General features: G+C 46.4%; 1 protein-coding gene across 1 annotated transcript; it reads left to right on the top strand.

Annotated features, from left to right (window-relative positions):
* The first annotated feature begins 239 nt into the window (after positions 1–239).
* SPACA4 (sperm acrosome associated 4) lies at positions 240–27,929 on the top strand. The gene is made up of 3 exons (XM_063935742.1): positions 240–364; positions 15,719–15,823; positions 27,553–27,929. The coding sequence occupies exons 1-3, from the start codon at positions 310–312 to the stop codon at positions 27,753–27,755; spliced, it is 363 nt and encodes a 120-aa protein (XP_063791812.1). The 5' UTR covers positions 240–309; the 3' UTR covers positions 27,756–27,929.

The raw sequence follows: 27,929 nt of genomic DNA, 5'->3' as shown, positions 1-27,929 counted from the left end.
CAATGGACGCAGACATTCAGGTGCTCCACTGTGTAACCCCATGAGGCCAGGAGAGAATTTAGGATGCTGGACTGTAATAGTGGCAGCATCTCACACTTTCTCTTTCTCCATCTGTCTCTGCTTTAGAGGGCGGTCTTCTTCTCTGCCCTCTGGTCAGCTGCTGCTTAATCAATAGGCTGATTTCATTGCCTCTTGCAGGGTTTTCCTCCACCCCCCTCTCCTCACTTTGTTCCATCAAGGCTACTTGGGTGGGGTCTCTATTTAATAGAGACAAAGCCACAGCCTGGAAGGCAGAAGAGAGAGGAAGAGATGATGAAGGGCTGTGTGATAACATGCGTTCTCCTGCTGCTTAGCTCTCACATAGGTAAGAGAACTTAGCATTAATGTGTGTGTGTGTATATGTATACTGGGGGAGTACCATGCTATAAAGAGAAGAGGAACTGTGGGTGGGAAAATAATGACTTTCTGCTTTGGTGGATTTTTTTTTTATTTTTCCTAAATAAAAAGGACTTTATTTTATTTCTTCCTCTGATTGTAAACTGTGTAATTCCTAAATTACTTGGCTTGTCTCCCGAAAGTCTTATTATAAGGGTGAGAAACTCATGACCTTGTGTATATAGTGTCAGGTTTTTATGACTAGCACTGATCTTCTTATTACAGTGTCTGCAATGTGGGTGTAATAACAAAAGCTTAGCTCCCCAGGGTAACTGTATACAGGGACTGGATGTTTATGTTGTTATCCTATAAGGACTGGTATGGGATTATAGGACCCCGCAGTTGGTGCAGGCATTTAGCAGCTGTTTACTAAATTGATACTGCGACATACTGTACTAGGCTGATCCAGGACTAGGCTGCATTACTGATGCATTCTGCAAGCAGATGCATAAAGAGCCTGCCTATGTGGGTGCTATCTAATCTGTACGTCTCTTGGGGCTGTTTCCAGTCAGTAACTGCATGATGTATGTCAGTAAAAGTGCAGCTCTTACCACAAAATGACTGTACTTCTGTTTCTGTATATCCAGAACGTCAGTAGTGAAATGATCTATTTTTTAAATTTGTGTTCTCTGTGTATCCCTAATCAAAGACACTGGGCTTCATCGCTGACTGGTGAGCGGCAAAGCTAATGAGGTGTGATTAGCACATAAAACCCAATTATGGGTGAATTCCTCTATCACATATTACAAATACTTCTATCTGTACAAATCAGAGTATTACCATGTTCACACTGTCTTTTGGCGGGTTGCACCGGGGACTCGTGCACGAGACCTTCCCAGGTACAACACGCTTGAGACCCCGTTCAGACTGGCGGCTCAACACGGCATATTGCCGCGTCTATGACGTCACCGGATCACATGAGGGGGCGGCGTTTGGAGATCAGATGATCCAGAAGCGCCGCCGGCACCTATAGTGTGAATGGGTCCCGGATCGCATCGATCCGGGAACACCGTTCACACTTGCGCCTGACCCGGGAATAACCCTTCTTTATACCCGGGTTGAAATACCGGGTCAGACGACCCGGGAACTTGCCAGGACCCCCGTTCACACTGCAAATAAATCCGGATTACGGCACGTTCACGTGCAATAACCCGGATTTTTAAAGGCAGTGTGAACGTGGTATATGTTATATACTGTGCTGTAAATGTCAGCATTTTTTTTTTTATATATACCCCTCTCATACCACGTTCACACTGCCTTTAAAAATCCGGGTTATTGCACGTGAATGCGCAGTAATCTGGATTTATTTGCAGTGTGAACGGGGGTCCTGGCAAGTTCCCGGGTCGTCTGACCCGGTATTTCAACCTGGGTATAAAGAAGGGTTATTCCCGGGTCAATACCGGGTCAGGCGCAAGTGTGAACGGTGTTCCTGGATCGATGCGATCCGGGACCCATTAACACTATAGGAGCGGGCGGCGCTTGTAGATCATCTGATCTCCAAGCGCCGCCCCCGCATGTGACCCAGTGACGTCATCGACACGGCAATATGTTGTGTCAGGCCGCCAGTCTGAACGGGGTCTCAAGCAGGTTGCACCTGGGAAGGTCTCGTGCACGAGTCCCGGGTGCATCCCGCCAAAAGACAGTGTGAACATGGTATAGGACTGCCTGAGGCGGGTCGCACACTGTCGCTCCCAGCGTGCGACCCGCCTCCGGTTCCCTGCCGATTGCAACCAGGCATATTGCCGGGTTAGTGATGCGGCGAGGGTGGCGCTTGTTGATCACATGATCTCCAAGTGCCACCCTTTCACAGAGAGTGAATGGGAAACGTGTCGCAAACGACCCGGCTCCCGTTCACGCCGCACAGTGAGCCGAGTTGAAGGCGTGTTCAACCTTGCTCACGACCAGGGTTGAAATACCGGGTCACTCCATCCGGTATTTCATCCCTTGCACCTTTTCAGACCGCATGTGAACGCAGGTTATTTGCGTCATGTGCAATAGCCTGTGTTCAGAGGTGGCGGTCTGAAAGGAGTATAGGTGAACTACATATACCAGTGTTTCTCAAACCTGTCCCTCATGGAATCCTAACATTGCATGTTTTCCTGATCATCTAGCTGGAGCACAGGTGCGTTAATTGATTAACACAATGGCACTAATTGCTCCAGAGGATACATTGAAAACATGAACAGCTGGGGTTCTATGGGGAACAAGTAGATCTTTATATAGTGCACAGCGGTCACCATTATTCAGCCAGTCACATAGTCCAGTTGTTCCGAAACGTGGTCCTCAAGGTCCCCAACAGTCCAGATTTTAGGGCTAATACTAGCTTGTGCATAGATGGTATAAACTGACTGAGGTAGTAAGTCCCCTGTAAGCATGGATATCCTTAAAACCTGGACTGTTGGGGTGCCTTGAGGACCACGTTTGTGAATCTCTGCATTAGTCCCGGCCCCAGTGGAGCTTGCACTCTAGGGGCCTAATTCAGAGTTGATCGCAGAGCAAATTTGTTAGCAGTTGGGCAAAACCATGTGCACTGCAGGGAAGGCAGATATAACATGTGCAGAGAGAGTTATTCCCCGTATACACTCGGTGATCTGTCGCCGAGCTGCCCAACGGCGGATACGGGCGACCCAGCGACGGGGGAAAGGTGACCGGGGGGGGGGGAGAGTGAAGTTTCTTTACTCCCCCCGGCTCCATAGCAGTGCATGCTAATATGGACGAGATTGGCCTGCATGTATAAGCGACCCGGCACCAACGATAAATGAGCGCGGGGCCACGTATCGTTCATTGTTGGTGCCTACACACTGAACGATAATAAGAATTTACTTACCGATAATTCTATTTCTCGGAGTCCGTAGTGGATGCTGGGGTTCCTGAAAGGACCATGGGGAATAGCGCAGGAGACAGGGCACAAAAAGTAAAGCTTTCCGATCAGGTGGTGTGCACTGGCTCCTCCCCCTATGACCCTCCTCCAGACTCCAGTTAGGTACTGTGCCCGGACGAGCGTACACAATAAGGGAGGAATTTTGAATCCCGGGTAAGACTCATACCAGCCACACCAATCACACTGTACAACCTGTGATCTGAACCCAGTTAACAGTATGATAACAGCGGAGCCTCTGAAAAGATGGCTCACAACAACAATAACCCGATTTAGTTAGCAATAACTATGTACAAGTATTGCAGATAATCCGCACTTGGGATGGGCGCCCAGCATCCACTACGGACTCCGAGAAATAGAATTATCGGTAAGTAAATTCTTATTTTCTCTATCGTCCTTGTGGATGCTGGGGTTCCTGAAAGGACCATGGGGATTATACCAAAGCTCCCAAACGGGCGGGAGAGTGCGGATGACTCTGCAGCACCGAATGAGAGAACTCCAGGTCCTCTTTTGCCAGGGTATCAAATTTGTAGAATTTTACAAACGTGTTCTCCCCCGACCACGTAGCTGCTCGGCAAAGTTGTAATGCCGAGACCCCTCGGGCAGCCGCCCAAGATGAGCCCACCTTCCTTGTGGAATGGGCCTTAACAGATTTAGACTGTGGCAGGCCTGCCACAGAATGTGCAAGTTGAATTGTGTTACCAATCCCACGAGCAATCGACTGCTTAGAAGCAGAAGCACCCAGCATTGTTGGGTGCATACAGGATAAACAGCAAGTCAGATTTCCTGACTCCAGCCAACCTGGAAACTATATTTTCAGGGCCCTGATAACATCCAGCAACTTGGAGTCCTCCAAGTCCCTAGTAGCCGCAGGTACCACAATAAGCTGGTTCAGGTGAAACGCTGACACCACCTTAAGGAGAAACTGGGGACGAGTCCGCAGCTTTGCTCTGTCCGAATGGACAATCAGATATGGCTTTGTGAGATAAAGCCGCCAATTCTGACACTCGCCTGGCCGAGGCCAGGACCAACAGCATGGTCATTTTCCATGTGAGATATATCAAATCCACAGATTTGAGTTGTTTAAACCAATGTGATTTTTTAGGAATCCCAAAACTACGTTGAGATCGCCCAGTGCCACTGGAGACCTCAAAGGGGCTGTATATGCAGTACTCCCTTAACAACTTCTGGACTTCAGGAACTGAAGCCAATTTCTTTCTGGAAGAAAATCAACAGGCCGAAATTTGAACCTTAATGGACCCAATTTGAGACCCATAGACACTCCTGTTTGCAGGAAATGTAGAAATTAACCTAGTTGAAATTCTTCCGTGGAGCCTTCCTGGACTCACACCCTGGCACACATTTTCACCTAAGTGGTGATAATGTTGTGCGGTCACCTCCTTCCTGGCTCTGACCAGGGTAGGGATGACCTCTTCCAGAATGCCTCTTTCCCTTAGGATCCGGCGTTCACCCGCCTTGGCGTCAACGCAGCTGCGGTAAGTCCCGGAACAGACACGGTTCTTGCCGAATCAAGACCCTTCTTAGTATCTCTTGAAGTTCCGGGAACCAAGTCCTTCTTGGCCAAACCGGAGCCACGAGTATAGTTCTTACTCCTCTCCTTCCTATCATTTTCAATACATTGGGTATGAAAAGCAGAGGATGGAACACATACACCGACTGGTACACCGACGGTGTTACCAGAGCGTCCCAGCTATTGCCTGAGTGTCTCTTGACCTGGCGCTTCAGGTGGGACGCCATCATAACCACCTTTGGTCTTTCCCAACGGTTTACAATCATGTGGAAACTTCCAGATTAAGTTTCCACTTTTCCGGGTGGAATTCATTTATGCTGAGGAAATCTTCCCAGTTGCCCACTCCCGGAATGAACACTGCTGACAGTGTTATCACATGATTTTCCGCCCAGCGAAGAATCCTTGCTGTCATTGCCCTCCTGCTTCTTGTGTCGCCCCGTCTGATAACGTGGGCGACCGCCATGATGATGTCCTACTGGATCAGCACCGGTTGACTTTGAAGCAGGAGTCTTCCTAGGCTCAGAGCATTGTAAATTGCCCTTAGCTCCAGTATATTCATGTGGAGAGAAGTCTCCAGACTTGACCACACTTCCTTGGAAATTTTTTCCCTGTGTGACTACTCCCCAGCCTCTCAGGCTGGTATCCGTGGTCCCCAGAACACAGTCCTGAATGCTGAGTGTGCTGCCCTCTAAAAGATGAGCACTCTGCAGCCCCCACAGAAGAGACACCCTTGTCCTTGGAGACAGGATTATCCGCTGATGCATCTGAAAATGCGATCCGGACCATTCGTCCAGCAAATCCCCTGAGATCTGCCGAATGGAATCGCTTCGTAAGAAGCCACCATTTTTCCCAGGACTCCTGTGCATTGATGCACTGATACTTGGCCTGGTTTTAGGAGGTTTCTGACTAGGTCGAATAACTCCTTGGCTTTTTCCTCCCGGAGGAACACCTTTTTCTGGACTATGCCCAGAATCATTCCTAGGAACAGCAGACGTATCGTCGGAAAACAGCTGCGATTCTTGGAATATTTAGAATCCAGTCGTGCTGTCGTAGAACTACTTTAGATAGTGCTCTTCCGACCTCCAACTGTTCTCTGGAACTTGCCCTTTTCAGGATATCGTCCAAGTAAGGAATAATTTAGATGCCTTTTTTCTTTGAAGAAACATCTTTTCGGCCATTACCTTGGTAAAAGGCCCGGGGTGCCGTGGATAATTCAAACGGCATCGTCTGAAACTGATATTGACAGTTCTGTACCACGAACCAGAGGTACCCTTGTTGAGAAGGGCAAATTTGGACATGGAGGTAATCCTTGATGTCCAGGGACACCATATAGTCCCCTTTTTTCCGGTTCGCTATCACTGCTCTGAGTGACTCCATCTCGATTTGAACCTTTTATGTAAGTGTTCAAAGATTTCAGTTTAGACTATGTCTCACCAAGCCGTCTGGCTTCAGTACCACAATATATTGTGGAAAAATAATACCCTTTTCCTTGTTGTAGGAGGGGTACTTTGATTATCACCTGCTGGATATACAGCTTGTGAATTGTTTCCAATGCTGCCTCCCTGTCGGAGGGAGCCGTTGGTAAAGCAGACTTCAGAAACCTGCGAGGAGAAGATGTCTCGACTCTCCAATCTGTACCCCTGGGATAATACTTGTACTATCTAGGGGTCAACCTGCGAGTGATCCCACTGCGCGCTGAGACTCTTGAGACTACCCCCCCACCTTGAGTCCGCTTGCACGGCCCCAGCGTCATGCTGAGGACTTGGCAGATGCGGTGGAGGGCTTCTTTTCCTGGGAAGGGGCTGCCTGCTGCAGTCTACTTCCCTTACCTCTATGTCTGGGCAGATATGACTGGCCTTTTGCCTGGATGCCCTCATGGGAAAGGAAGGATTGAGGCTGAAAAGACGGTGTCTTTTTCAGCTGAGATGTAACTTGGGGTAAAAAGGTTGGATTTCCCAGCTGTTGCCGTGGTCCCCAGGTCCGATGGACCGACCCCAACTAACTCCTTCCCTTTATACGGCAATACTTCCATGTGCCGTATGGGATCTGTATCACCTGACCACTGTCGTGTCCATGACATCTTCTGGGTGATATGGACAACGTACTTATCTTGATGCCAGAGAGCAAATATCCCTCTGTGCATCTCACGTACATATATATATAGAATGCATCCTATTAAATGCTCTATATGAATAAAATATTTTCAGTCAGGGAATCCGACCAAGCCAACCCAGCACTGCATCTCCAGGCTGATGGCGATCGCTGGTCGCAGTATAACCACCGTATGTGTGTATATACTTTTTAGGATATCTTTCCAGCTTCCTATCAGCTGGCTCCTTGAGGGCGGCCGTATCTGGAGACGGTAACGCCACTTGATAAGCGTGTGAGCGCCTTATCACCCTAAGGGGTGTTTCCCAACGCGCCCTAATTTCTGGCGGGAAAGGGTATAACGCCAATATTTGCTATCGGGGTAACCCCACGCATCATCACACACTTCATTTTATTTTATCTGATTCAGGAAAAACTACAGGTAGTTTTTTCACTCCCACATAATACCCTTTTTTGTGGTACTTGTAGTATCAGAAATATGCAACACCTCCTTCATTGCCCTTAACGTGTGGCCCTAATGAGAAATACGTTTGTTTATTCACCGTCGACACTGGATTCAGTGTCCGTGTCTGTGTCGACCGACTGAGGTAAATGGGCGTTTTTAACGCCCCTGACGGTGTTTCTGAGACGCCTGGACCGGTACTAATAGTTTGTCGGCCGTCTCACGTCGTCAACCGACCTTGCAGCGTGTTGACATTCTCACGTAATTCCCTAAATAAGCCATCCATTCCGGTGTCGACTCCCTAGAGAGTGACATCACCATTACAGGCAATTTCTCCGCCTCCTCACCAACATCGTCCTCATACATGTCGACACACACGTACCGACACACAGCACACACACCGGGAATGCTCTGACAGAGGACAGGACCCACACTAGCCCTTTGGGGAGACAGAGGGAGAGTTTGCCAGCACACACCAAAACGCTATAATTATATAGGGACAACCTTATATAAGTGTTTTCCCTTATAGCATCTTTATATATATCTCAATATCGCCAAAATCAGTGCCCCCCCTCTCTGTTTTAACCCTGTTTCTGTAGTGCAGTGCAGGGGAGAGCCTGGGAGCCTTCTCTCCAGGCTTTCTGTGAGAGAAAATGGCGCTGTGTGCTGAGGAGATAGGCCCCGCCCCTTTTTCGGCGGGCTCGTCTCCCGCTATTTAGTGAATCTTGGCAGGGGTTAAATATCTCCATATAGCCTCTGGGGGCTATATGTGAGGTATTTTTCGCCAAAAAAGGTTTTCATTTGCCTCCCAGGGCGCCCCCCTCCCAGCGCCCTGCACCCTCAGTGACTGCCGTGTGAAGTGTGCTGAGAGGAAAATGGCGCACAGCTGCAGTGCTGTGCGCTACCTTTAGAAGACTGCAGGAGTCTTCAGCCGCCGATTCTGGACCTCTTCTTACTTCAGCATCTGCAAGGGGGCCGGCGGCGCGGCTCCGGTGACCATCCAGGCTGTACCTGTGATCGTCCCTCTGGAGCTGATGTCCAGTAGCCAAGAAGCCAATCCATCCTGCACGCAGGTGAGTTCACTCCTTCTCCCCTAAGTCCCTCGTTGCAGTGATCCTGTTGCCAGCAGGACTCACTGTAAAATAAAAAACCTAAGCTAAACTTTCTCTAAGCAGCTCTTTAGGAGAGCCACCTAGATTGCACCCTTCTCGGCCGGGCACAAAAATCTAACTGGAGTCTGGAGGAGGGTCATAGGGGGAGGAGCCAGTGCACACCACCTGATCGGAAAGCTTTACTTTTTGTGCCCTGTCTCCTGCGCTATTCCCCATGGTCCTTTCAGGAACCCCAGCATCCACAAGGACGATAGAGAAATGAACATTAATGAATGAGACTGTTCATATCGTTCAGTGAAATCTTTGTGTGTAGGTCCCATTGGATCTGGGTGGGGTGTGTTCAAACTGAAATCTAAATGGCAGTGTAAAAATAAAGCAGCAAGTATTAACCCTGCATTGAAACAAAACCCACCCAAATCTAACTCTCTGCACGTTATATCTGCCCCCACCCCCCCTGCAGTGCACATGGTTTTGCCCAACTGCTAACAAATTTGCTGCTGCAATCAACTCTGAATTACCAGCTATGGGGGCAATTCTGAGTTGATCGCAGCAGCAAGTTTGTTAGCAATTGGGCAAAACCATGTGCACTGCAGGGGGGGCAGATATAACACTTGCAGAGAGAGTTAGATTTGGGTGGGTTATTTTGTTTCTGTGCAGGGTAAATACTGGTTGCTTTATTACACTGCAATTTAGATTTCAGTTTGAATACACCCCACCCAAATCTAACTCTCTGCACATGTTATATCTGCCCTTCCTGCAGTGCACATGGTTTTGCACAACTGCTAACAAAATTGAAGCTGCGATCAACTCAGAATTAGGCCCAATATTCCCTATAACATAGGTTCCCAAACTCACAAGTGAAATAATTACCTCCACCTGTTGGAAAGTATGTCGGTGAGTAATGAGTACACCTGCTAGGTGACCTGTTTTTGGGTCCTGAGGACCAGGATTGAGAACCACTGCCCTATCGCACAGGCACACATACACACTTCGGTTATCTTATTTTGTCTTGCTTAAGTTTTTGGGGTATCGGAGGAAGCCTATGCAAATGGTAAGAACATACATACTCTACACATTGCAGAGGTCAGGAATTGAAATGTGAAACTGTAATGCTAGCCACTACGCCATCTATGCTACCCATGAAACGTACCTCAAGCAGACATGGGTGTTTGTTTGTTTTTTTTTAATGTCTGCGAGAGGGATGGGGCAATGTGTATGGTAATTGCATTGTCTAGCACCTGTCCATTAAGTGTTCACCAAAAGGACCTTTGACATGCCTCCCAATTTCAGGGGGACAGTCCCTCTTTTTGAGCATGTCCTGTTGTCCTAACTGTAGGCAGTAGAATCCCGTAGCTGAGAGGTTGGGGGACACTGTCACCTGTGCTCCATAGAGCCAGTGAAGCAGCTGCTGGAGTGCTTGGCTCGCCCTCAGTGATGTGACATGCGGTCACATCCCAAAATGTCACACTGCATGGGGCGTGGTCTAAGTGGGAGGAGGCCATGAACCCTTTTAGCAGTTGCCTCTTTATGAATGAGATGTACAAAGAGAAGTATCAAATGCACTATAACCAGTGTTATTAGACTCTTACATCCAGCAGACACAAGTGTGAAAGCAGGTAACTGAGAGCACTGCCGGGAAAGGCAACCTGTGGCACTCCCAGCTGCTGTAGAACTATACATCCCAGCATGCCCTTCCATCCACAGTTAGTATGTCATAATGGCAAATCTGGTAGGGCATGCTGCTATATGTAGTTCCGTAGCATCTGGAGTGCCTGCTGTCTGGTATCTAAAACGTCAAACTATTTTTTGCTCATTGTGCAGATGTTACTAGAAATAAACCGTGCAGATGTTACTGGAAGTAAAAATAACACTCTAGCAATTAGTGATGTGCACCGGAAATTTTTTCGGGTTTTGGATTCGGTTCCGAGGCCGTGTTTTGGATTCGGACGCGTTTTGGCAAAACCTACCTGAGAATTTTTTGTCTGATTCGGGTGTGTTTTGGATTCGGGTGTTTTTTTACAAAAAACCCTCAAAAACAGCTTAAATCATAGAATTTGGGGGTCATTTTGATCCCATAGCATTAACCTCAATAACCATAATTTCCACTCATATTCAGTCTATTCTGTACACCTCACAATATTATTTTTAGTCCTAAAATTTGCACCGAGGTCGCTGGATGACTAAGCTAAGCGACCCAAGTGGCCGACACAAACACCTGGCCCATCTAGGAGTGGCACTGCAGTGTCGGACAGGATGGCACTTCAAAAAAAATAGTCCCCAAACAGCACATGATGCAAAGAAAAATTAAAGAAAAAAGAGGTGCAAGATGGAATTGTCCTTGGGCCCTCCCACCCACCCACCCTTATGTTGTATAAACAGGACATGTACACTTTAACGAACCCATTATTTCAGCGACAGGGTCTGCCACACGACTGTGACTGAAATGACTGGTTGGTTTGGGCCCCCACCAAAAAAGAAGCAATCAATCTCTCCTTGCACAAACTGGCTCTATATACTGGTGGTCAGCAAATTGTGCAAAACTGAAATGCACCACAGGTATGGATGGATAGTATACTTGACGACACAGAGGTAGGTAGAGCAGTGGACTACTGTACCGTACTGCTATATATATGTATATATGTATGTATGTATGTATGTAGTCAGCAAAATTATGCACTGACCTCCTACTATATACTACAATGCAGCACAGATATGGAGCGTTTTTCAGGCAGCAACGTATACTGGTGGTCACTGGTCGGCAAAACTCTGCACTGTACTCCTCCTATATAATACTGCTGGTCTCCAGTCCCCACAATAAAGCAATTAGCACACTGAGCACAGATATTTGCAGCACACTGAGCACAGTCAGATATGGAGCGTTTTCAGGCAGAGAACGTAGATATTTGCACTTGCAGCACACTGAGCACAGATATTTGCAGCACACTGAGCACAGATATTTGCAGCACACTGAACACAGAAACTGAGCGAACGCCAGCCATGTCCTCTCACTATCATCTCCCATGCACGAGTGAAAAATGGTGGCGACGCGCGGCTCCTTATATAGAATACGAATCTCGCGAGAATCCGACCGCGGGATGATGACGTTCGGGCGCGCTCAGGTTAACCGAGTAAGGCGGGAGGATCCGAGTCTGCCTCGGACCCGTGTAAAATGGGTGAAGTTCGGATCCTGAGGATCCAAACCCGCTCATCACTACTAGCAATCATCCCATATTGGCAGGCTCAGCTGCTGATCTTGGTAATGTTTGTGGTGGTCCGTCCATACTTGCCTACTTTTGAAAAAGCATTTCAGGGAGATGTGACCGTAACACCTATCAGCGCGGACGTGTACCGCTACATCTGAGAGGTGTCATGAAAACGACTGACATCCAAATGTAAATGAGCCCCAAAGTTTGTAAGGTCTACTTGTTGAAGAAAAAAAGAGTAGACACTGATATTTTGCAGGATTTGTTCATGTATTGTGTTTTACAAGAGGTTCCATATACTGTAAGTGGCCACAGGGATCATTGTGCCTTATAACCAATGCAGGGAAATGGCACTAATGATCCCATTTGAATGTACAGTATGTAGCTCTGATCTCTCACCCCCCAAGAATGTAACAGCTGCATAATAGGGGTAAGGTGCAATCAGGGAGATTACTGGACTATTCAGGGAGGTGGGGAGATTACTGCTATTTCAGGGAGTCTCCTGCAGAATGAGGGAGGGTAGGCAACTATGGGTCCGTCTATACTTGAGACCTTGCACATATGCAGTGAGACTCGCCAGCAGGCAAAATTCAGCACTTTCAGGGATCACCTGCTCCCCCCTTCCCCTCTTCCATCACAGTGGCCCTTCATGACCCAGCCTGACACCGCTAGCAGCCCAGCAGTCTGGCATACAGGCATCTGTGGGATGTTTCGAAAGTTTGACTCTTCTACGTGATACAAGAAAAAGGCTGATTAGTGGACAATACCACACACACACGTCCAATATTCTAATCCACTTCTGCTATCCTTCACACTTCCTACATGCTGTCTCTATATTTGGATTTTGGTGGACTAACCTCTGTTTCAGTTCCTGTCAAATAATAGAGCACGTCTGCTTTCTTCCACACATTACGTAGCAGATGCTATATTACACGGTCACATTTTTATGACCACCAGCTAATAGCCAGCGTAACTGCCGTGTGCAGCACAGATGGCAGCCTGAACTGTCGTTTTAAACACGCGTCTAGTAGCCCCAATGTTCATTCTGACGGTGAGCTGCTCCGCTGTAGTGTCGGTCGGCCCTCGCGCACCTTTGTAGCTGACATTCACCCCTCACATCAATGGCATGTGGTGCTCCGCAGTTTCCATGTCTGTTATTCAGTGGTGCCATTTGTCCAGTCACGATACACCGTCGCCACGGCAGCATGTGAACAGTTCATACTGCGCTGTTTCAGAAATACTGCCATCCCTGGCCCGAAAGCCAATAATTATCCCTTTTTGCAACTCTGGTAAATAGCACCTTTACCCATGACAGCAACGCGTAATATGTGTGCAGACGGCCTATCACACACCTTATATACCCACCAAGCCAGCGCACGACGCGTGATTTACTTCATGGGCTACGCGATGCCGACATATGTAGTAGGCGGTCATAATAATGTACTGTGTATTAAGTTCCATGTATAGCGCTAGCATTTTCCATTGCTCTTTACAATTGGGACTAAAACCAGACAATGTAAGAGGGTCCAGCTGGCAGCCTTACAATCTATATACCACATGGGTCTTCAACCTGTGGCCCTCCAGCTGCTGTGGAACTACGCATACCAGCATGCCCTGCCATAGTTTTGCTATTAAGGTATGTTAAAACTGAGGCAGGGCATTCTGGGATGTGTAGCACCACAGCAGCTGGAGGGCCGCATGTTGAAGACCCTTGATCTATAGCAGGGATGGGGAACCTTTGGCCCTCCAGCTGTTGAACTACACATACCAGCATGCCCTGCTACAGTTTTGATATTTGGCCGTGCTAAAACTGTTGCAAGGCATGCTGGGATGTGTAGTTCAACAGCTGGAGGGCCGCAGGTTCCCCAACCCTTATCGAGAGGGATACAGAGTGCTATGTACTGCATATTGGTCTTGCTTGGCTGCAGATGTTGGCAGCCTGTATGATCCAGTCACACAGGAATGTTGGCCTAGGGTCAGCAGGAGGTGAAAGTGAAAACATGTCAAGCCATGTACAGTATGGACTATATAGAAGGAATGTAATTGGGTAGGAGGTTATGTGGGTGGCTCTAGAATTTGATAAGCTGTCTGAAGAAGAGGTGAATTTTCAGGGAACTCTTGAAGGTTTGAGGCTAGAGAACGAGTGACCCTGGTTCTTGGCTTCTTTTCAACTGAGGCGCATATAATTCTTTATGCTAATGGATGAAATTGCCTTCATCTACTGACCGATTCCGAGAATTCCCATCCATATGATTACAATGGCTGGAAGTTACACACTGCTGCTTCATATCCATCCCCCTCCCCTCCCAGTCTTGCCGCATACCCAAGGGAATCCTAATGCCCGACATAAGTTGCTCACCCAGCTGCATCTTGGATAGTGGTGAACAAGATTATGGGCCTGATTCAACCCAATGGTTAGCGCACATGTCTGATGTTGGGACACATCCTGCACAGTCCTTCCGAGTATTTGCAGCCCCCATCTGCAAGTCCACTTTGTCTACCAGCCACAGATTGAGTGACTAGCTGCAGCGTTTGGGAGGGGGGGGGGGGGGGGGGGAAGGTGTTCCTGGTGAGCATTCCCAGAAATGGGGCATTTTCCAAAAGAGACGAGACCAGGGTCTCTGTGGCTGCACTCGTACTATATTTCCTGGCCTTGCAAGCTGCCAGGAACCAACCAGGCTGGGTAAGCCTCGGCTTATGCAGTCTGTCCAAACTTGCAACCGATGGCCACAATGGTGATTTGAGGCAGTATCTACGGAAGCTGCACTCTGGTCACAAATGCTATGCAGGAGGGGTCTATTTCATATAGATGCCTCCTATTGCGTTTTGGTGGACAGATATGCTAAGCTGCTTGTGTGCGGTTCTGCAATTCTGTCAGTTTCTGAATCAGGCCCTAATGTTGGCCCACGTGTTCTGTGATTTTCTTTTCAAAAACAGTGGGAAGCTTGTACATTTGCCCTGTTCTATTCTTGTACTGATTTTTATTTTTCTGACAGATAACCAATCTTCTCAAATCAAATAAAACTGAGGGATTACATCTGTTATACCAGTGAACGGGATGCCGGCTGTCAATATTGCGGCATCCCGCCTGCCAGAATGCAGGCAGCAGGGCAGGCGCTAATAGTCCCCTTGTGGGCTCGCTGCGCTCCCAACAGGATCTATTCCCACTCTGATACCCCTTTCACATCGCACAAATAACCTGGTATCGACACAGCATATTGCCGTGTCGACACGGGTCAGTGTGCGATGTGAAAGCACTCTGCCGGAATTATCGGGTCGCCTGACCCGGTAATTCAACCCGGTATAAAAGAAGGATTATACCCGGGTTGAATACCGGGTCAGGCGCAGTGTGAATGGGAGCCGCGTCGATGCGACATAGGGAGAGGCGGCGCAGGAGATGAGCTCATCTCCCAGCGCCGCCTCCACCCCCGCCCCTGCAGCTGCTGCGCCCCCCCCCGCTGCTATGGCAACCGACCCGGTATATTGCCGGGTCGGAAAGCCAGCAGAGGGGAGCAAATGCCGGATCCCACCCGGTAAGTACACGTTTCTTTTACCGGGTGGGATCCGGCATTTGCGATCTGAATGCGGTATATGAGTGTCATGGACACCCACGAGCGGGAAATGCCCTGCTGTGCCAGGATTCTGTCTGTTGGCTGTCGAGGGTTTTGCGTCGGGATCCCAACAGCTGTTTTTTTAACTGCAACCGTGACTGTCGCTTGCCTGTCGCTTATTTAAGCCGCCATTTCAACATGACCATTACAAGAACACAGAGGGCAGCTAGTTTGTATGTTAGGCTACATTCTTATAAATATCAGCTCATGTGAAAACACTGGAAACTCATGGCCTCTGTCATGAGGTGTTTCGTACCTTGTGCCTCATTGCTATCACTGGCTTCTACTGAATTCATTAGCGATGTTCCCATGAATGTTAGTTTACTCCATAAAATGGTTGTGGGTTTAGGTGATAGACTTTTCTGTTATCTATAACCCTTTCTGCACTCTCTCCTAGGTCATGCTATGGAATGCTATTCTTGCGACTATGGAATCTGCCTGTTCCCCACTAAGGAGACGTGCGGTCTTCTGCAGATCTGCGGCACTGAGACGGCAAAAACTGGTGAGTAATCTGCAATGCTGGTCATTGAAATGGGTAACGTGAAAGAGAGGGCTACATATCTTCATAAAATTGGCAAGCAAGTGGCACTGTTGGACATCACTTTGTTCTAGGGATACCCGCAGCTTGCACTCTTTGCTACATGATGGCCTGCACCCATTAAGGTTTTTAAACCTGTGCCTAACCTCACCCATTGGCTATGTCCTCAAATACTGCTTTTTGCGCTGCTGGTCATTGGCAATTTAACCCGTGTCACGGATCCGTGAAAAAGGTTCCCCAAAAAATAGTGAACAGGGTTGGACCCGGGTTACGGGGCAGTGTAAACATGTGACCTGAATCATTTGATCAGAGCCAAGCTAAAAGCATAGGGAGAGCTGGCACTTGGAGATGGCAGCTGGCAGAACAGTTCTGCACATGGGTGCAGTGTGAAAGGGACCGACACAGTGTAACCAAAGTCAGACCCGGTTTGAACCTGGAACTTCAGTGGCAAATGAGTATATATGAACTGCAATCTGCCAAACATGGGCAAACAAAGTGGCCTGTGTAGAATGTTACTTCAAGCGCCCCTTCAGTTAGTTGGTTATAAGGACTCTGTTATCATGGCTGTATCTGCAGGATAGGTGTGTGTACAGTTTGGTGGTTTAGCAGAGTGATACCCCTTTCACACCGCACAAATAACCCGGTATGTAGCCAGGTCGATGTGCGGTGTGAAAGGGGTAAGTTCCGAATTTTCAGGTCGCCTGACCTGGTATTACAACCCCGGAATCAAAGCAGGGTTATTACCGGGTCAGGTGCAGTGTGAACGGGGTACATGGATCAATGCTATCCGGGACACGTTCACCCTATGCAGGAGGTGGCGTGGAGATTATATCTCCGTTCCCACCCCCGATTGCAACCCGACCCGACACCCATAGTGGGAGAATATAATAGTGTGGCGAGCGAAGCGAGCCCGCAAGGGGCCGCGTTCCGCTTGCCACCCCTGTCAGGATTGTGTGGTCAGGATTCCGGCGTCGGTATTTCGACAGCTGGGATCCCGTCCAGTGGGATTTAGTACTGAGCCCCAATTCCCAGGTGCGACCCCCTGATTGTGATGTGAAAGCAGTATTAAATACACCCCAGCGGAGATGTGATTACTCCAGGGCATAAGTCCAATGTACTTAACCAGATATTGTGGTTTATTGAATAGGAGACTGTACAGCCATAGTCACCCTTACAGTGGTTAAAAACTTTTAGTGGGGTCTGGCTGCTCGCCAGCTGGTGAGTGTCTTGGGTGTTGCGGTAATGGTGCAGGCACAGTGGTCATATGCAGGTAATAGTGTCTGCATATGACCACTAAGGGGAGGATGTCCTTTACTGTAGCACTCATCCAGTGACAAGATGGCGCCACACATGCGCAGTAATAGTATGGGTGGCCAACTTGGTAAGTGAAGTGAAGCATCCCCTGTGAAGCCATGTTGGATACGGTGCAGTAGCACGCTGCACTTCTAACAGTAGCAACTGTATACTACTGTATGTCGGCTAGTAAGTAGATTGTTTAGAAACGCATAAACCTGGGGCCAATCAATTACTCCGTGCAATCACCTAATTGTCTGCTGCTTTCCAATTACAGGGATTACACTCCCCACATTACAAAGGACTTGGTAAAATACAAATGAAAAGCGCTGATGGAAATGCTTAATCTAAAATATCCACATAATATAAAAACATTAAATACCACACCGACCAGTATCAAAATATATATCAAAACATCAATTTCCTATTCATGAATTTATAATAATGAATGTGAGCTCTTCTTTGCTACAGATACAGCTGGCAGGCTGATTTTATAGCTGCATTGAATACCAAGCAGTTGGGGGGGGGGGGGTGTTGTTTTTTTTTTTTTTTAGGTAATTGCAGCCATGTATATCTACTGGTTTTAATGTTGCAGCAGAAAAGTCTTAATGTCTGTGTTGTAGCAGCAGTATATACCGAGCTGGTTTTAATATTGCAGCAACAGAAAGCAATTCAAATACACAATCGGTGAATTAGTGTAATGATGCTTGAGACATATACTGTAATTCAACTGGCTGATCTACCCGTTCTTTGCACAGGAGTTTCGGATTTTCACGGTTGTATATAGAATGGAGTGTTAAAAATTGGGTTAATCTATAGAGATGTAAATTTGAGATGTCTTAATGTAAGTAAATATTAATCCATGTTTCTTGGCATTACCCGATGAGCCTCCATAGCAGATATGGTAAAAAGTGACAGGACCATTTTTGTAGATTATTATAGTCTACACACTGGAGATGCAATCCAAAGTTTTGATCTGATTGTCCGTTTGGGCGTTATCGTTCACACAATGCAAGTCACGCATCGGTAATGACGTCATTATGTCAACCCCCTTAGGGAAGGGTTATTAAAATTCTAATTACGTAGTTTTCCTATTTCCCACCTGTAGAATACCGGTTACATTTCAGATTCCTAACATATACGGAAGTAAGAGATGGTGATCAGTCAGTGAGAGAGTGAGGGATTTCATATAATAAAAACGTATATTAGTGATCTTTCTCAAACAGGACTCAAGGCGCTCTACAGAAATAAAAAACCATGCACATAATACATAAGATGTAAGTAATACATCAATAGACAAGCCACACAAACATAAAAGAAAACCTTGAGCACACCTAAGCATAATGCAGGATTGGTGTAGGCACTTCAAGGGTTGTGTATTCCACCCTTACAAGGTACCAGGTAAGGCAGCCATCTTGGGAGCACTGCACAGGATTACCCTGGGTGCAATAGTCTACCCCTAGAAGAGATGACCCATAAAGTGGGGTGGTGATAACTTGACGCTCAGAGTAGGGTCTTAACAAAACCATGAGGTCCATGTATTTTTCATCCCATCCACAAGCGTACCAGATGAGACAGCCATTTTGGGCACACTACAAAGGTTACACTGTGAGAGATGAGCCATAGAAGGGCCCAATGCATACATCGTGGGAAAACTAGTGGTAGTACCAGTACCCTGTAGGGAAAGATCCACATGAAGAACATCCTGCCAGCAAGGAACCATCCGAGGTCACCATCTAGGGTGTTCTACGTAGGTCACACTGGCAGGTTGTGCTAACAGTGGAGGTACATATTATATAGGAATAGCACATGTTCTCTTGGCTGGAGTCAGTACTTGTTAAAGCAGTTTCAGCCTCCTGGCTACCTGGTGCAGTCTACAAAGCTGAAATTGTTATCCTGCACCAGATACTTGATATTTAATATCTAATATGAATCGATTAATGAGAACCAGCTACTATTAATCCAAGGGACAATCCTATCAAGTCATAAACAGGCTGGAGGTGCTCCTGGAATTATGAGAAACTCTCATGCATAAATGTTGTGGGGACTAGCCCCAAAGAAAATTTCCATTTTTGGAGCACTCTTTTGAAATAAATAATGGTATGTTGTAAAAAGAAGTGATGAGTAGTATTAAAACTTAACTTTTATTTCTTGCCTATCTGCTATACCTAAGATAGAAAGGAGAATAATCAAAGTATGTACAACAAAACACTGAAGTGATTGTCACTTGTATTCAGTGAATGTCGCTATCTCCCATTATATCAACAATAAATAAACTTTTTTTGTTCGTATTTCTTTTTTTCTTTTTTACAAAAATCAAAACGCTGGTTTCTGATGCTAACAATACATGCTTAACATATGTCTTTACGGCTTTTAGAGCAAGTAATTGGTGGTTTGATATGATAGGGTCTAGTTAGTTAAGGAAGTGGCTCAAATCAAATGTAATTATATGACATGTGCATAAATATAAGACCTTTTTTCTTATGCAATATAGCCAAATGACATGTGCATGCTTATACTGAATGCTCTCCTAGACAATGAGTGCTAATGCTATAAAATTTGCTTTGCAGATATGTCTATGGTTGGTAGGCATTACTTGTTGTGTCTAAACGCATGATTATTAACATCCCATTAATGAGGGTAAATTTGTGATCATTTCAGCAATGTCTACTTTTATTTAAACTGCAACATATATGGTTGGCGTTAATAAATAATATTTAAATTTTCCGCGGATGATACGGATCAACATGTGGGTATTACTCTTGTGTGGCCTAATTAAGGGGCCATCAGTGATTTAACGTACTGCTACAGGCTAATGGCAAAAAGCCAACTTTGCCGGTACTTGTATACCACAGATTAACATTGCCTTACTTATATGTGATTAAGACTATTTCAGCTCATAGCACTGTGGCAGTGGTAGAGTAACCACAGACACGACACTCTCAGTAACGCAACTCTCTGTGGAGAGAAATATGGGCCACTTAAGACCTTGGGTGAATAGGAGGAGGTGATAGTCCTCAGATAGGGTCTAGTTAGATAGCCCTTATCATATCAAACCACCCATTACTTGCTCTAAAAGCCGTAAAGACATATGTTAAGCGTGTATTGTTAGCATCAGAAACCAGTGTTTTGATTTTTGAAAAAAAGAAATAATACTAACAAAAAAAGTTTATTTATTGTTGATATAATGGGAGATAGCGACATTCACTAAATACAAGTGACAATCTATTCAGTGTTTTGTTGTACATACTTTGATTATTCTCCTTTTCTAATTTATGTATAGCAGATAGGTAAGAAATAAAAGTTTAAGTTTTAATACTACTCATCACTTTTTTTTACAACATACCATTATTTATTTCAAAAGAGTGCTCCAAAAAAGGAATTTTCTTTGGGGCTAGTCCCCACAACATTTATGCATGCGAGTTTCTCAAAATTCCAGGAGCACCTCCAGCCTGTTTATGACTTGATAGGATTGTCCCTTGGATTAAAGAGTGCTCCAAAAAAGCTATTTTCTTTGGGGCTAGTCCCCACAACATTTATACCTGGTGCAGTCCTAGTAATCTCTAATCAGCTGTATATCTGGAGGGACAGGGTTAAAATGAAGTGCAGAAACTCTTGAAGGATGTCTCGACTATCTAGTTGGTGCAGGAGACCTGGAGTCTTAGTCTAAACTCAGAGTATACCCCAGGACCTCTGGGTCAGGTCAAGCACACAGGGGACTGATAAAGATAAAACAATATATTTGAGATTTACTTACTTATAGCTGATTTCGAGAACTTATAAGGTAAACCTATAATAAACTAAACTAGAACAGGTCCCAATAAACACCAGTTTACCGTCACACTCCCCAGCTCTCTCCCACACTGTCGTGTCCAGATGCACTATCATTTGCAGGATCACCGGAGTTTGAATTTTCTGTATAGCAGAGCCAGCAAGTCTGAGTCCCCAATTGTAGCATAAACCAGGCAGAGCCAACAAGTTTGTAATCCAGTAGCCACAAAGCTCCCAGGTACAATCCTCAGCACAGTGGTAGGAGTAGAGACTCCAAGACCAGTAGCCTTCATAAGCCAAAACCGCACACACTGAACATAGTATAACAAATAAACTACATATTCCAAATACAACAGATAAAATATAACTGTACAATATAATAACACTACACAATATTGCCTAGCATTAAAATGTCTATCATAGACTGTTCTTCATTCATGCGCATACAACAACATCCATAAAAGAAATTACTGACACTGGCACCAGAATAATGTTTGCCAATAAAATTGTCAGCTTTTATTAAACAAATGGTATGGTGGCAAGGAGGGACGGCCTATTTAAATAAAGTCCCTATTTATTCTAACCTTTTAAACCTTTTAACTGTGGCTGACCAAAACACAAGAGGAGGCAAGGGCCCAATTTCAGCCCAGCCCCCTTCACATCACAAGGGGAGGCTTTAAAGGGCCCAATTTCAGCCCAGCCCCCCCACACATCACAAGGGGCCATAATGGGCCATTTGCCACCCCTTGTGTTACTTGCTCTTTATTGGGAATACCGTGGCCAACTCTCCACTCAAGGTATTCCCCAACTCCCAACCAAAAGGTGCTCAGGTGTGTACCAACTCCACCGAAGCCCACCTGGTCCGATGGAACTCCGGCCCCGTAATGTATCAAACTCCACCACCTTCACATCTCCTGAGCACCTATAAAACTCTTTAAATTACAGCCACAATTTCAGGCCGTCCCAACCCGCCACAGTTTCAACGAAACCCCCGCCACCATACCTCTACCTTTAAAACTCTTCTTACTACTCCTAAACTCCTCCTACCTATCAATAACATTCCTGACTAAAAACAGCGAACAACAGATCCTCCATAAAAATTTCCATAACCCTCAAATTCGGATGGACACCATCGGCCATGTAAAGATGAGGGGCAGAAACTAAAATTGAGGGATGTGGGACCACAAACCCCAATTTTCACTAACAGCCCTGCCCACCACAGAATTGATCCGGCGCCGGACCAACTCTATGGCAGCCGGTCTGTCCGCATCTCTCCAAACCAAACTAGGGATAATGTCCGACCATCCCACACTCAGAAAACACAACCTGTTCTGCAAACTAAGTCCCTAACTATAGTTTTGTGAAGATCCAGACCAGTCCTTCTGGTCAAATCATTTCCAGCAGCATGGAACATCACCCTCAGCGGGTATCCCGACCTCTCCGACTGTTGCCAAAATAGGGGCATGACTTGCTCCCAGCGAAGTCCCCTCACACCGATCCATCTGACAAGATTAGCTTCAGGGGACTGAAGGCACTCCACACCAGATCTTTCACCATAGTAAACGTATGAGTGCCCAATAATCCATATCGGACACTCGTCCAAGCGCAAATCTGAAAATACAAAAACCATTCACAGAACCTTATCATACAAAAACCCCTAACACAAAATTCTTGAAACAAGATTACCCAAAAACATCCCATTATAAACTTACTAAAATGTTTTTTTTTTTTTTAAACAGTTTAATTTGGCCTCTAAGGTGAGAATTTTTTGAAGCGGGGATGAAAAGGGAGTGGGTATGAGGGATCAGACTTGACGAGAGGCGAAAAACACACCTGCCAAGCGGGTATGAACCCCAAGGCTTAAGGCACTTGACAGGATAAAAAATTCCTCAAGACCCCCAAATATGGCAAGTGGCTGAAACCTCAAGTCTGATTTTTAATCCAACCGGTCAAAACCTGATATATTTCCGAAATACATCAGACTTCCACCTCCCCAGTGCTCTAATTTGCCCGCTCGAACAGCCTTCAGCGGCTGCTGTTGTCGCCGCACCTATCCGAAACGAATGGGTACCGTATCTCGATACCAGCAAACCCATCGTGCAAATACAACGCTCCAGCACCCATCTAAATTGAAATTGAGTCACCGGCATACCATCCATATGCTGCAACCATGGACCTGGCATATCAGTCCTTGTTCTCAAATAAACCCTCGCCAAGGACACTGGACAAATCTTTGTCGTCCACACATCTCAAAACAACCCAACAACCTTTGCCTAGATGGTCCGTTTTGGAACGTTGTACTTTGCACCATAAGCCTCCATCTTCCAGTGACACATGCTCACGAAGCATCGGTGACATTGCTGTTTTCGAAGCTGACACCAGTTCACTGACTCTAAAGGCCCCGAAAAAGGCCATGGCGAAACACAATTTAAATAAGAGTGCTTCATAATCAGATGCACAGACCTCATGCAGCACGACCGCCATGCGCCGCAATATTGAATGGTTATTGGCCTTCGTGCATCTTGTACAGGGGGCATCACTCGAGCCCACCCTTTAAGAATCCTTGCTAGAAGGAAAGATTTAGTAAAATCATGCCGGCCTTCAAGTCTCAAGAAATAAGAAAGACAGAGCAGACGGTAAACGTGTTACAAACCCTCTTGACCTGCCTGTGCTAAAACATTCCCAAACATAATTCAATAACATTGCATAATCAGTCTTACCTTGGTCCTGATGTAAACGGACATATCTCTCCCACTCTCCCATAGCGTTTCTGTACCGTAGAAGGTGCCAAGGATTGTAGAGCTAAGCCCTCCAATCCGGGCGTATCACCTACCAGGCATAAGACGGGCAAGGGTCACCAGATACATTCGCATCAGGAGCTAGCACCCTAAGCCTGTGCCACTCGAAACGCGAAAGCGCATCTGCCACACAGTTTTTAATGCCTGGAACATGCCTGGCGCGAAAACTTATATTCGATTGAAGGCAACGCAAAACCATCTGACCCAACAATCGCCGCACGGGAAGGCCAGCAGCTTTCTGACTGTTAAACTCATGAACCACACCCAAATTGTCACACCAAAAAACTAACCGATTGGCCAAAACCTAGTGCCATAACTCCAGAGCTACCATGATGGGGAATGATTCGAATAATAACCTATTACTAGTGAGTCCCTCATCAAACTAGGTTTTTGGCCATGGGGAGACACACCACCTACCCTCAAGGTATGCTCCAAAAACCCGTAGAACCTGCCGCATCAGTGAATAATTGCAAATCTACATTGGATCTGGGTATAGCCTGCCAAATGCGAACAAAATACATCCCAAATATGCAGATCCCCACGAAATTCTTTAGATAATCTCATAAAGTTGACTAAGTTTTTTTTTTTTTTCCTTTTCCTTTTCTTTTTTTAACACCTACTGTGGCTCTCTCCAACTTCTTGCTGAAGACCTTACCCATAGGTATAACTCTGCAAGCAAAATTGAGAGACCCCAATAGTGATTGAGTTTGTCTCAACATCAACTTGCCATTTGCCAATGCCACGATTATATCTACTTTTTATTTATCTATTTCCCCCCCCCCCCCTGAGTAAACGACAAAAACCCTCAATCGTATCAATTTTGATTCCCCAAAAAAGTAAACACCGATATAGGACCTGCCGTCTTCTCCTCAGCTACAGGGATCTCTATTTGGATGATAATCCAACCAATACAATAATTTGTACAATTGCACTGGAGTAGGGGCCCTACTTAGTGCCAGCAGCTGCCGGGACTCGCTGTTTGTGCAAACCCCCTCAACCACCAGCAGTCGGTTGGCCGTTTTGATGGGGTGGGATCCCTCACAGCGAATACAAACATGCCGAAAACGACACCTGAACCCCAGGGTACATTGACCATTATTAAAGGCATAGTACTGCCTAATCTATTCTTACCCGCTAACCATCTGTTACTGATATTACCTAGTTTCTCAGCCAAACCCTCTGAACCATTTTTTAGAGGTTGAGTAACATCTACAAAAATCTCTACATCTTTTTTTTTCAAAATCTATGATTTCCTTGCCATTCTGTTTTCTGCGAAACTCCACATCATGGTGTTCCGCGCCCAGCTCTGGCCAGTTCGTGAAGCAAATACATATATTTAATTATATTCATGTGCTCCTGAGGTCTGGACTCCAAATAACAAGCCACAAAGATAAGCATGCCCTTCTGCCAATTAGAGTAAGACTTATAAGCCTCCTTACCTATACCCAGGGGCGGATTGGGAACAAAAAGCGGCCCTGGAAAAATTTGTACTAGTGGCCTCGCATGGGCAGCACCAGGGGTGTAAGGTCTAGCCATGGGCCATGGCAGCAGCACCCTCCCCCCAAGACTTTCCAGGTAGTGTGCATGTCCGGCATCAAGGGGGGAGTTAAAAATAAATAAAATTAAATATTATGAGCACATTATATGATACACCTTCAGAATTTAGGGAACTATATCATTCTGTAGAAAGATATATTTTCTTGCTTATTACACCAACCGTATCCCAATCGCTATTCACTCAAACTTATGTCAGCCAAGCAGGCAGACAGAACATACACTAGATCATCTGCAATCACAGGCTAAGTGGCAGTCATTTTCATATATGCAAATTATTTTGCATATTATTCATTATGTCTATAAAAAGGACCACATGTCCTCAAACAAAACAGGCCCCATGGGTGCGTCGGCCCACCGGGAATCCTCATTAGGATTCATATTGCCCCTATTCCTTCCACCCGTTCTGGCCCGTGAAACAGCGGCCGCTAAATCACTTGCGCCATCCCTGTTCAAAATGGAGGAATTCTGCTCACCCAAAAATTTCCCTTCAGTATGATTAGCAGTAAGCACCGGGATCAGTGCTGATATGACTGTAGTGCATATAGAGGCTACCTCAGACGAGTTCCAACCAGCGCCATTACTCCCAAAACGCTCAGCATATGACCTCCCCATCACTGTGCCCCTCATACTATGTACCTCAGGCACCCCTTTTTTACCCCTAATATTCACACTGGCGAGCCTTCCTTGCTGCCTTTCAGCATTTCTCATGCCCGAGCTACCCGCGCGCTGTCCCGCTACGTCTGTCTGCCCCGGTATCCCTTGATCTAACCGGACCCCTGATAATTCCTCTGTTAGGTGCTCCCACTCCTTGCACCAACCTTTTTTTTTTTTTTTTTTTTTTTTTTCCCTTGTTTCTCTTTCATTTTGCTCACCTCTAGAAAGAACAGTGCTACGACGACCACCTCTGGCAGCCACGGTCCCACGCGGGCCCACGGGGCGGCCGCGACGTACTTCCGGCACATGCACTCCTGAGGTAACTCCCCGAGATGTTACCGCTCTCCTCAACACCCTGCTCCACGACTCCACCATAGCACCAACACTTCGAGACATTGCACGATCGGTAATTAGTTCTGTAGAATCAATTCCCACAGCACGAGTTGAAACAGCTCGTGACACAGACAAGCTGCTGACCCGGCCTCTGCGTGATGCAGCTTTGCCCGCCAAAAGCCTCTCAGGCGGTCGACCCCGACCCCTGGCGGTGGCATTACCCACATTACTCTCGGCTTGACCTAATCCTTATACTGACAAATGCTGTCCCCTACCTGACACTAACACAGCAGCGTCCCTGTCGCCGCTTTCAATCAAACGAATAGGGGGACGCACAGCACAACTGGGCCTCGGCATGTTAGAAAGTAGAAAAGATAGATAAAGAGAGTCAAAGAACAAAAATGGGTGAAAAGATTAAAGATTAGTAAAGATTGAAAAGAAATAAGAAGAAAAATACCACAATCGCAAATAATACACAGTTCAGTACAACACAAACACAGAGCACTTCACTGTTCAATTTTCTCTGAGGAAAAGAGGGAGAACCTATTCAGTCCTCTCATTATAAGGGCTAAGCCCCTCCCATCACCCAATTCCTCAGCCAACTCATAGGCCCACTGTTACCATGGATACCTCCACTTATCACAGCTGCTTCACTCAGCCTGCTATTCAGAATTTTATGTCACTACAGCCATATAAAATGTCCTCTGTTCTCTATAACTAATATATCTCGTACCTCCCAACATTGTGAAGAGGGACATGCCGCGGCCTGGAAGGGGTTCGGGGCCTCGGGTGATGGGGGCGGGGCATCACGCTACAATCTTTTTTTTTTTTTTTTTTTTGGGGGGGGGGGGGTGCCCAACGCTCCTTGGGCAGCCCCTTCCTCTCCTCCCCGCACTGTTTAGATGTGCACGGCATCTAGTCAACGATCACTGGCTGCTTTGCAAAGCAGAGCAGCGGTGGTCACTGGTTCCCCCAACTGCCCCCTGCCCACGGGACACTGCAACCCGCGGGAGGGACAGCGGGACAGTGTCCGAATAGCGGGACTGTCCCGCTGAAATCGGGACAGTTGGGAGGTATGCATATCGGCAAGTGGTGGAGTCCATAGGTAGGACCAGGGCTAGGAAAGTAACTGCGTGTCTTTTTACCACTGTGCCACAGGACGTGCCGGCTGTGTTGTCTCAACCAGTTTAAAGTGCCAGGCTCTTAGTCTGCATGTACTGTATAGGGTACGTATCTTTTGTAGTGCACCAAAGACTGCCTCTAATCCTGTTCTTGTACTTCTTGCAGGGAATCTTAATTTGAGGAAGAAGGGATGTTTGGGACCCACGGAGTGTCTCACTGAATCTTCTGTGACCTATATGGGTGTGACTGTGACGACTACCCGTTCCTGTTGCGTCACCAACCTCTGTAACTCAGCAGTCACCCCTAAAGTGTCTTTTATCACGGGGATAGCTGCTATGCTGGCTGTGTTACTCCCTAAACTGTCCTGAGCCTGCTCCGGCTAGATGAGAATTTAGTATCTAACTCCACAATTGTTTTGGGTAGCAATCATTGTATACCTGTATATTCTTGCAACTGAAAGCAATTCCTGTACGACAAAATATTCCCCCCCTTCCAAACTGCTTAAATGTCTTCCACTTTTCAATAAAACATTTCTTTTTCAA

The sequence above is a fragment of the Pseudophryne corroboree genome, chromosome 8 (assembly GCF_028390025.1).
Source record: "Pseudophryne corroboree isolate aPseCor3 chromosome 8, aPseCor3.hap2, whole genome shotgun sequence".
Taxonomy (NCBI): Eukaryota; Metazoa; Chordata; class Amphibia; order Anura; family Myobatrachidae; genus Pseudophryne; species Pseudophryne corroboree.
Note: the sequence above shows the minus strand (reverse complement) of the source record. Positions and strands in the feature narration are given on the sequence as shown.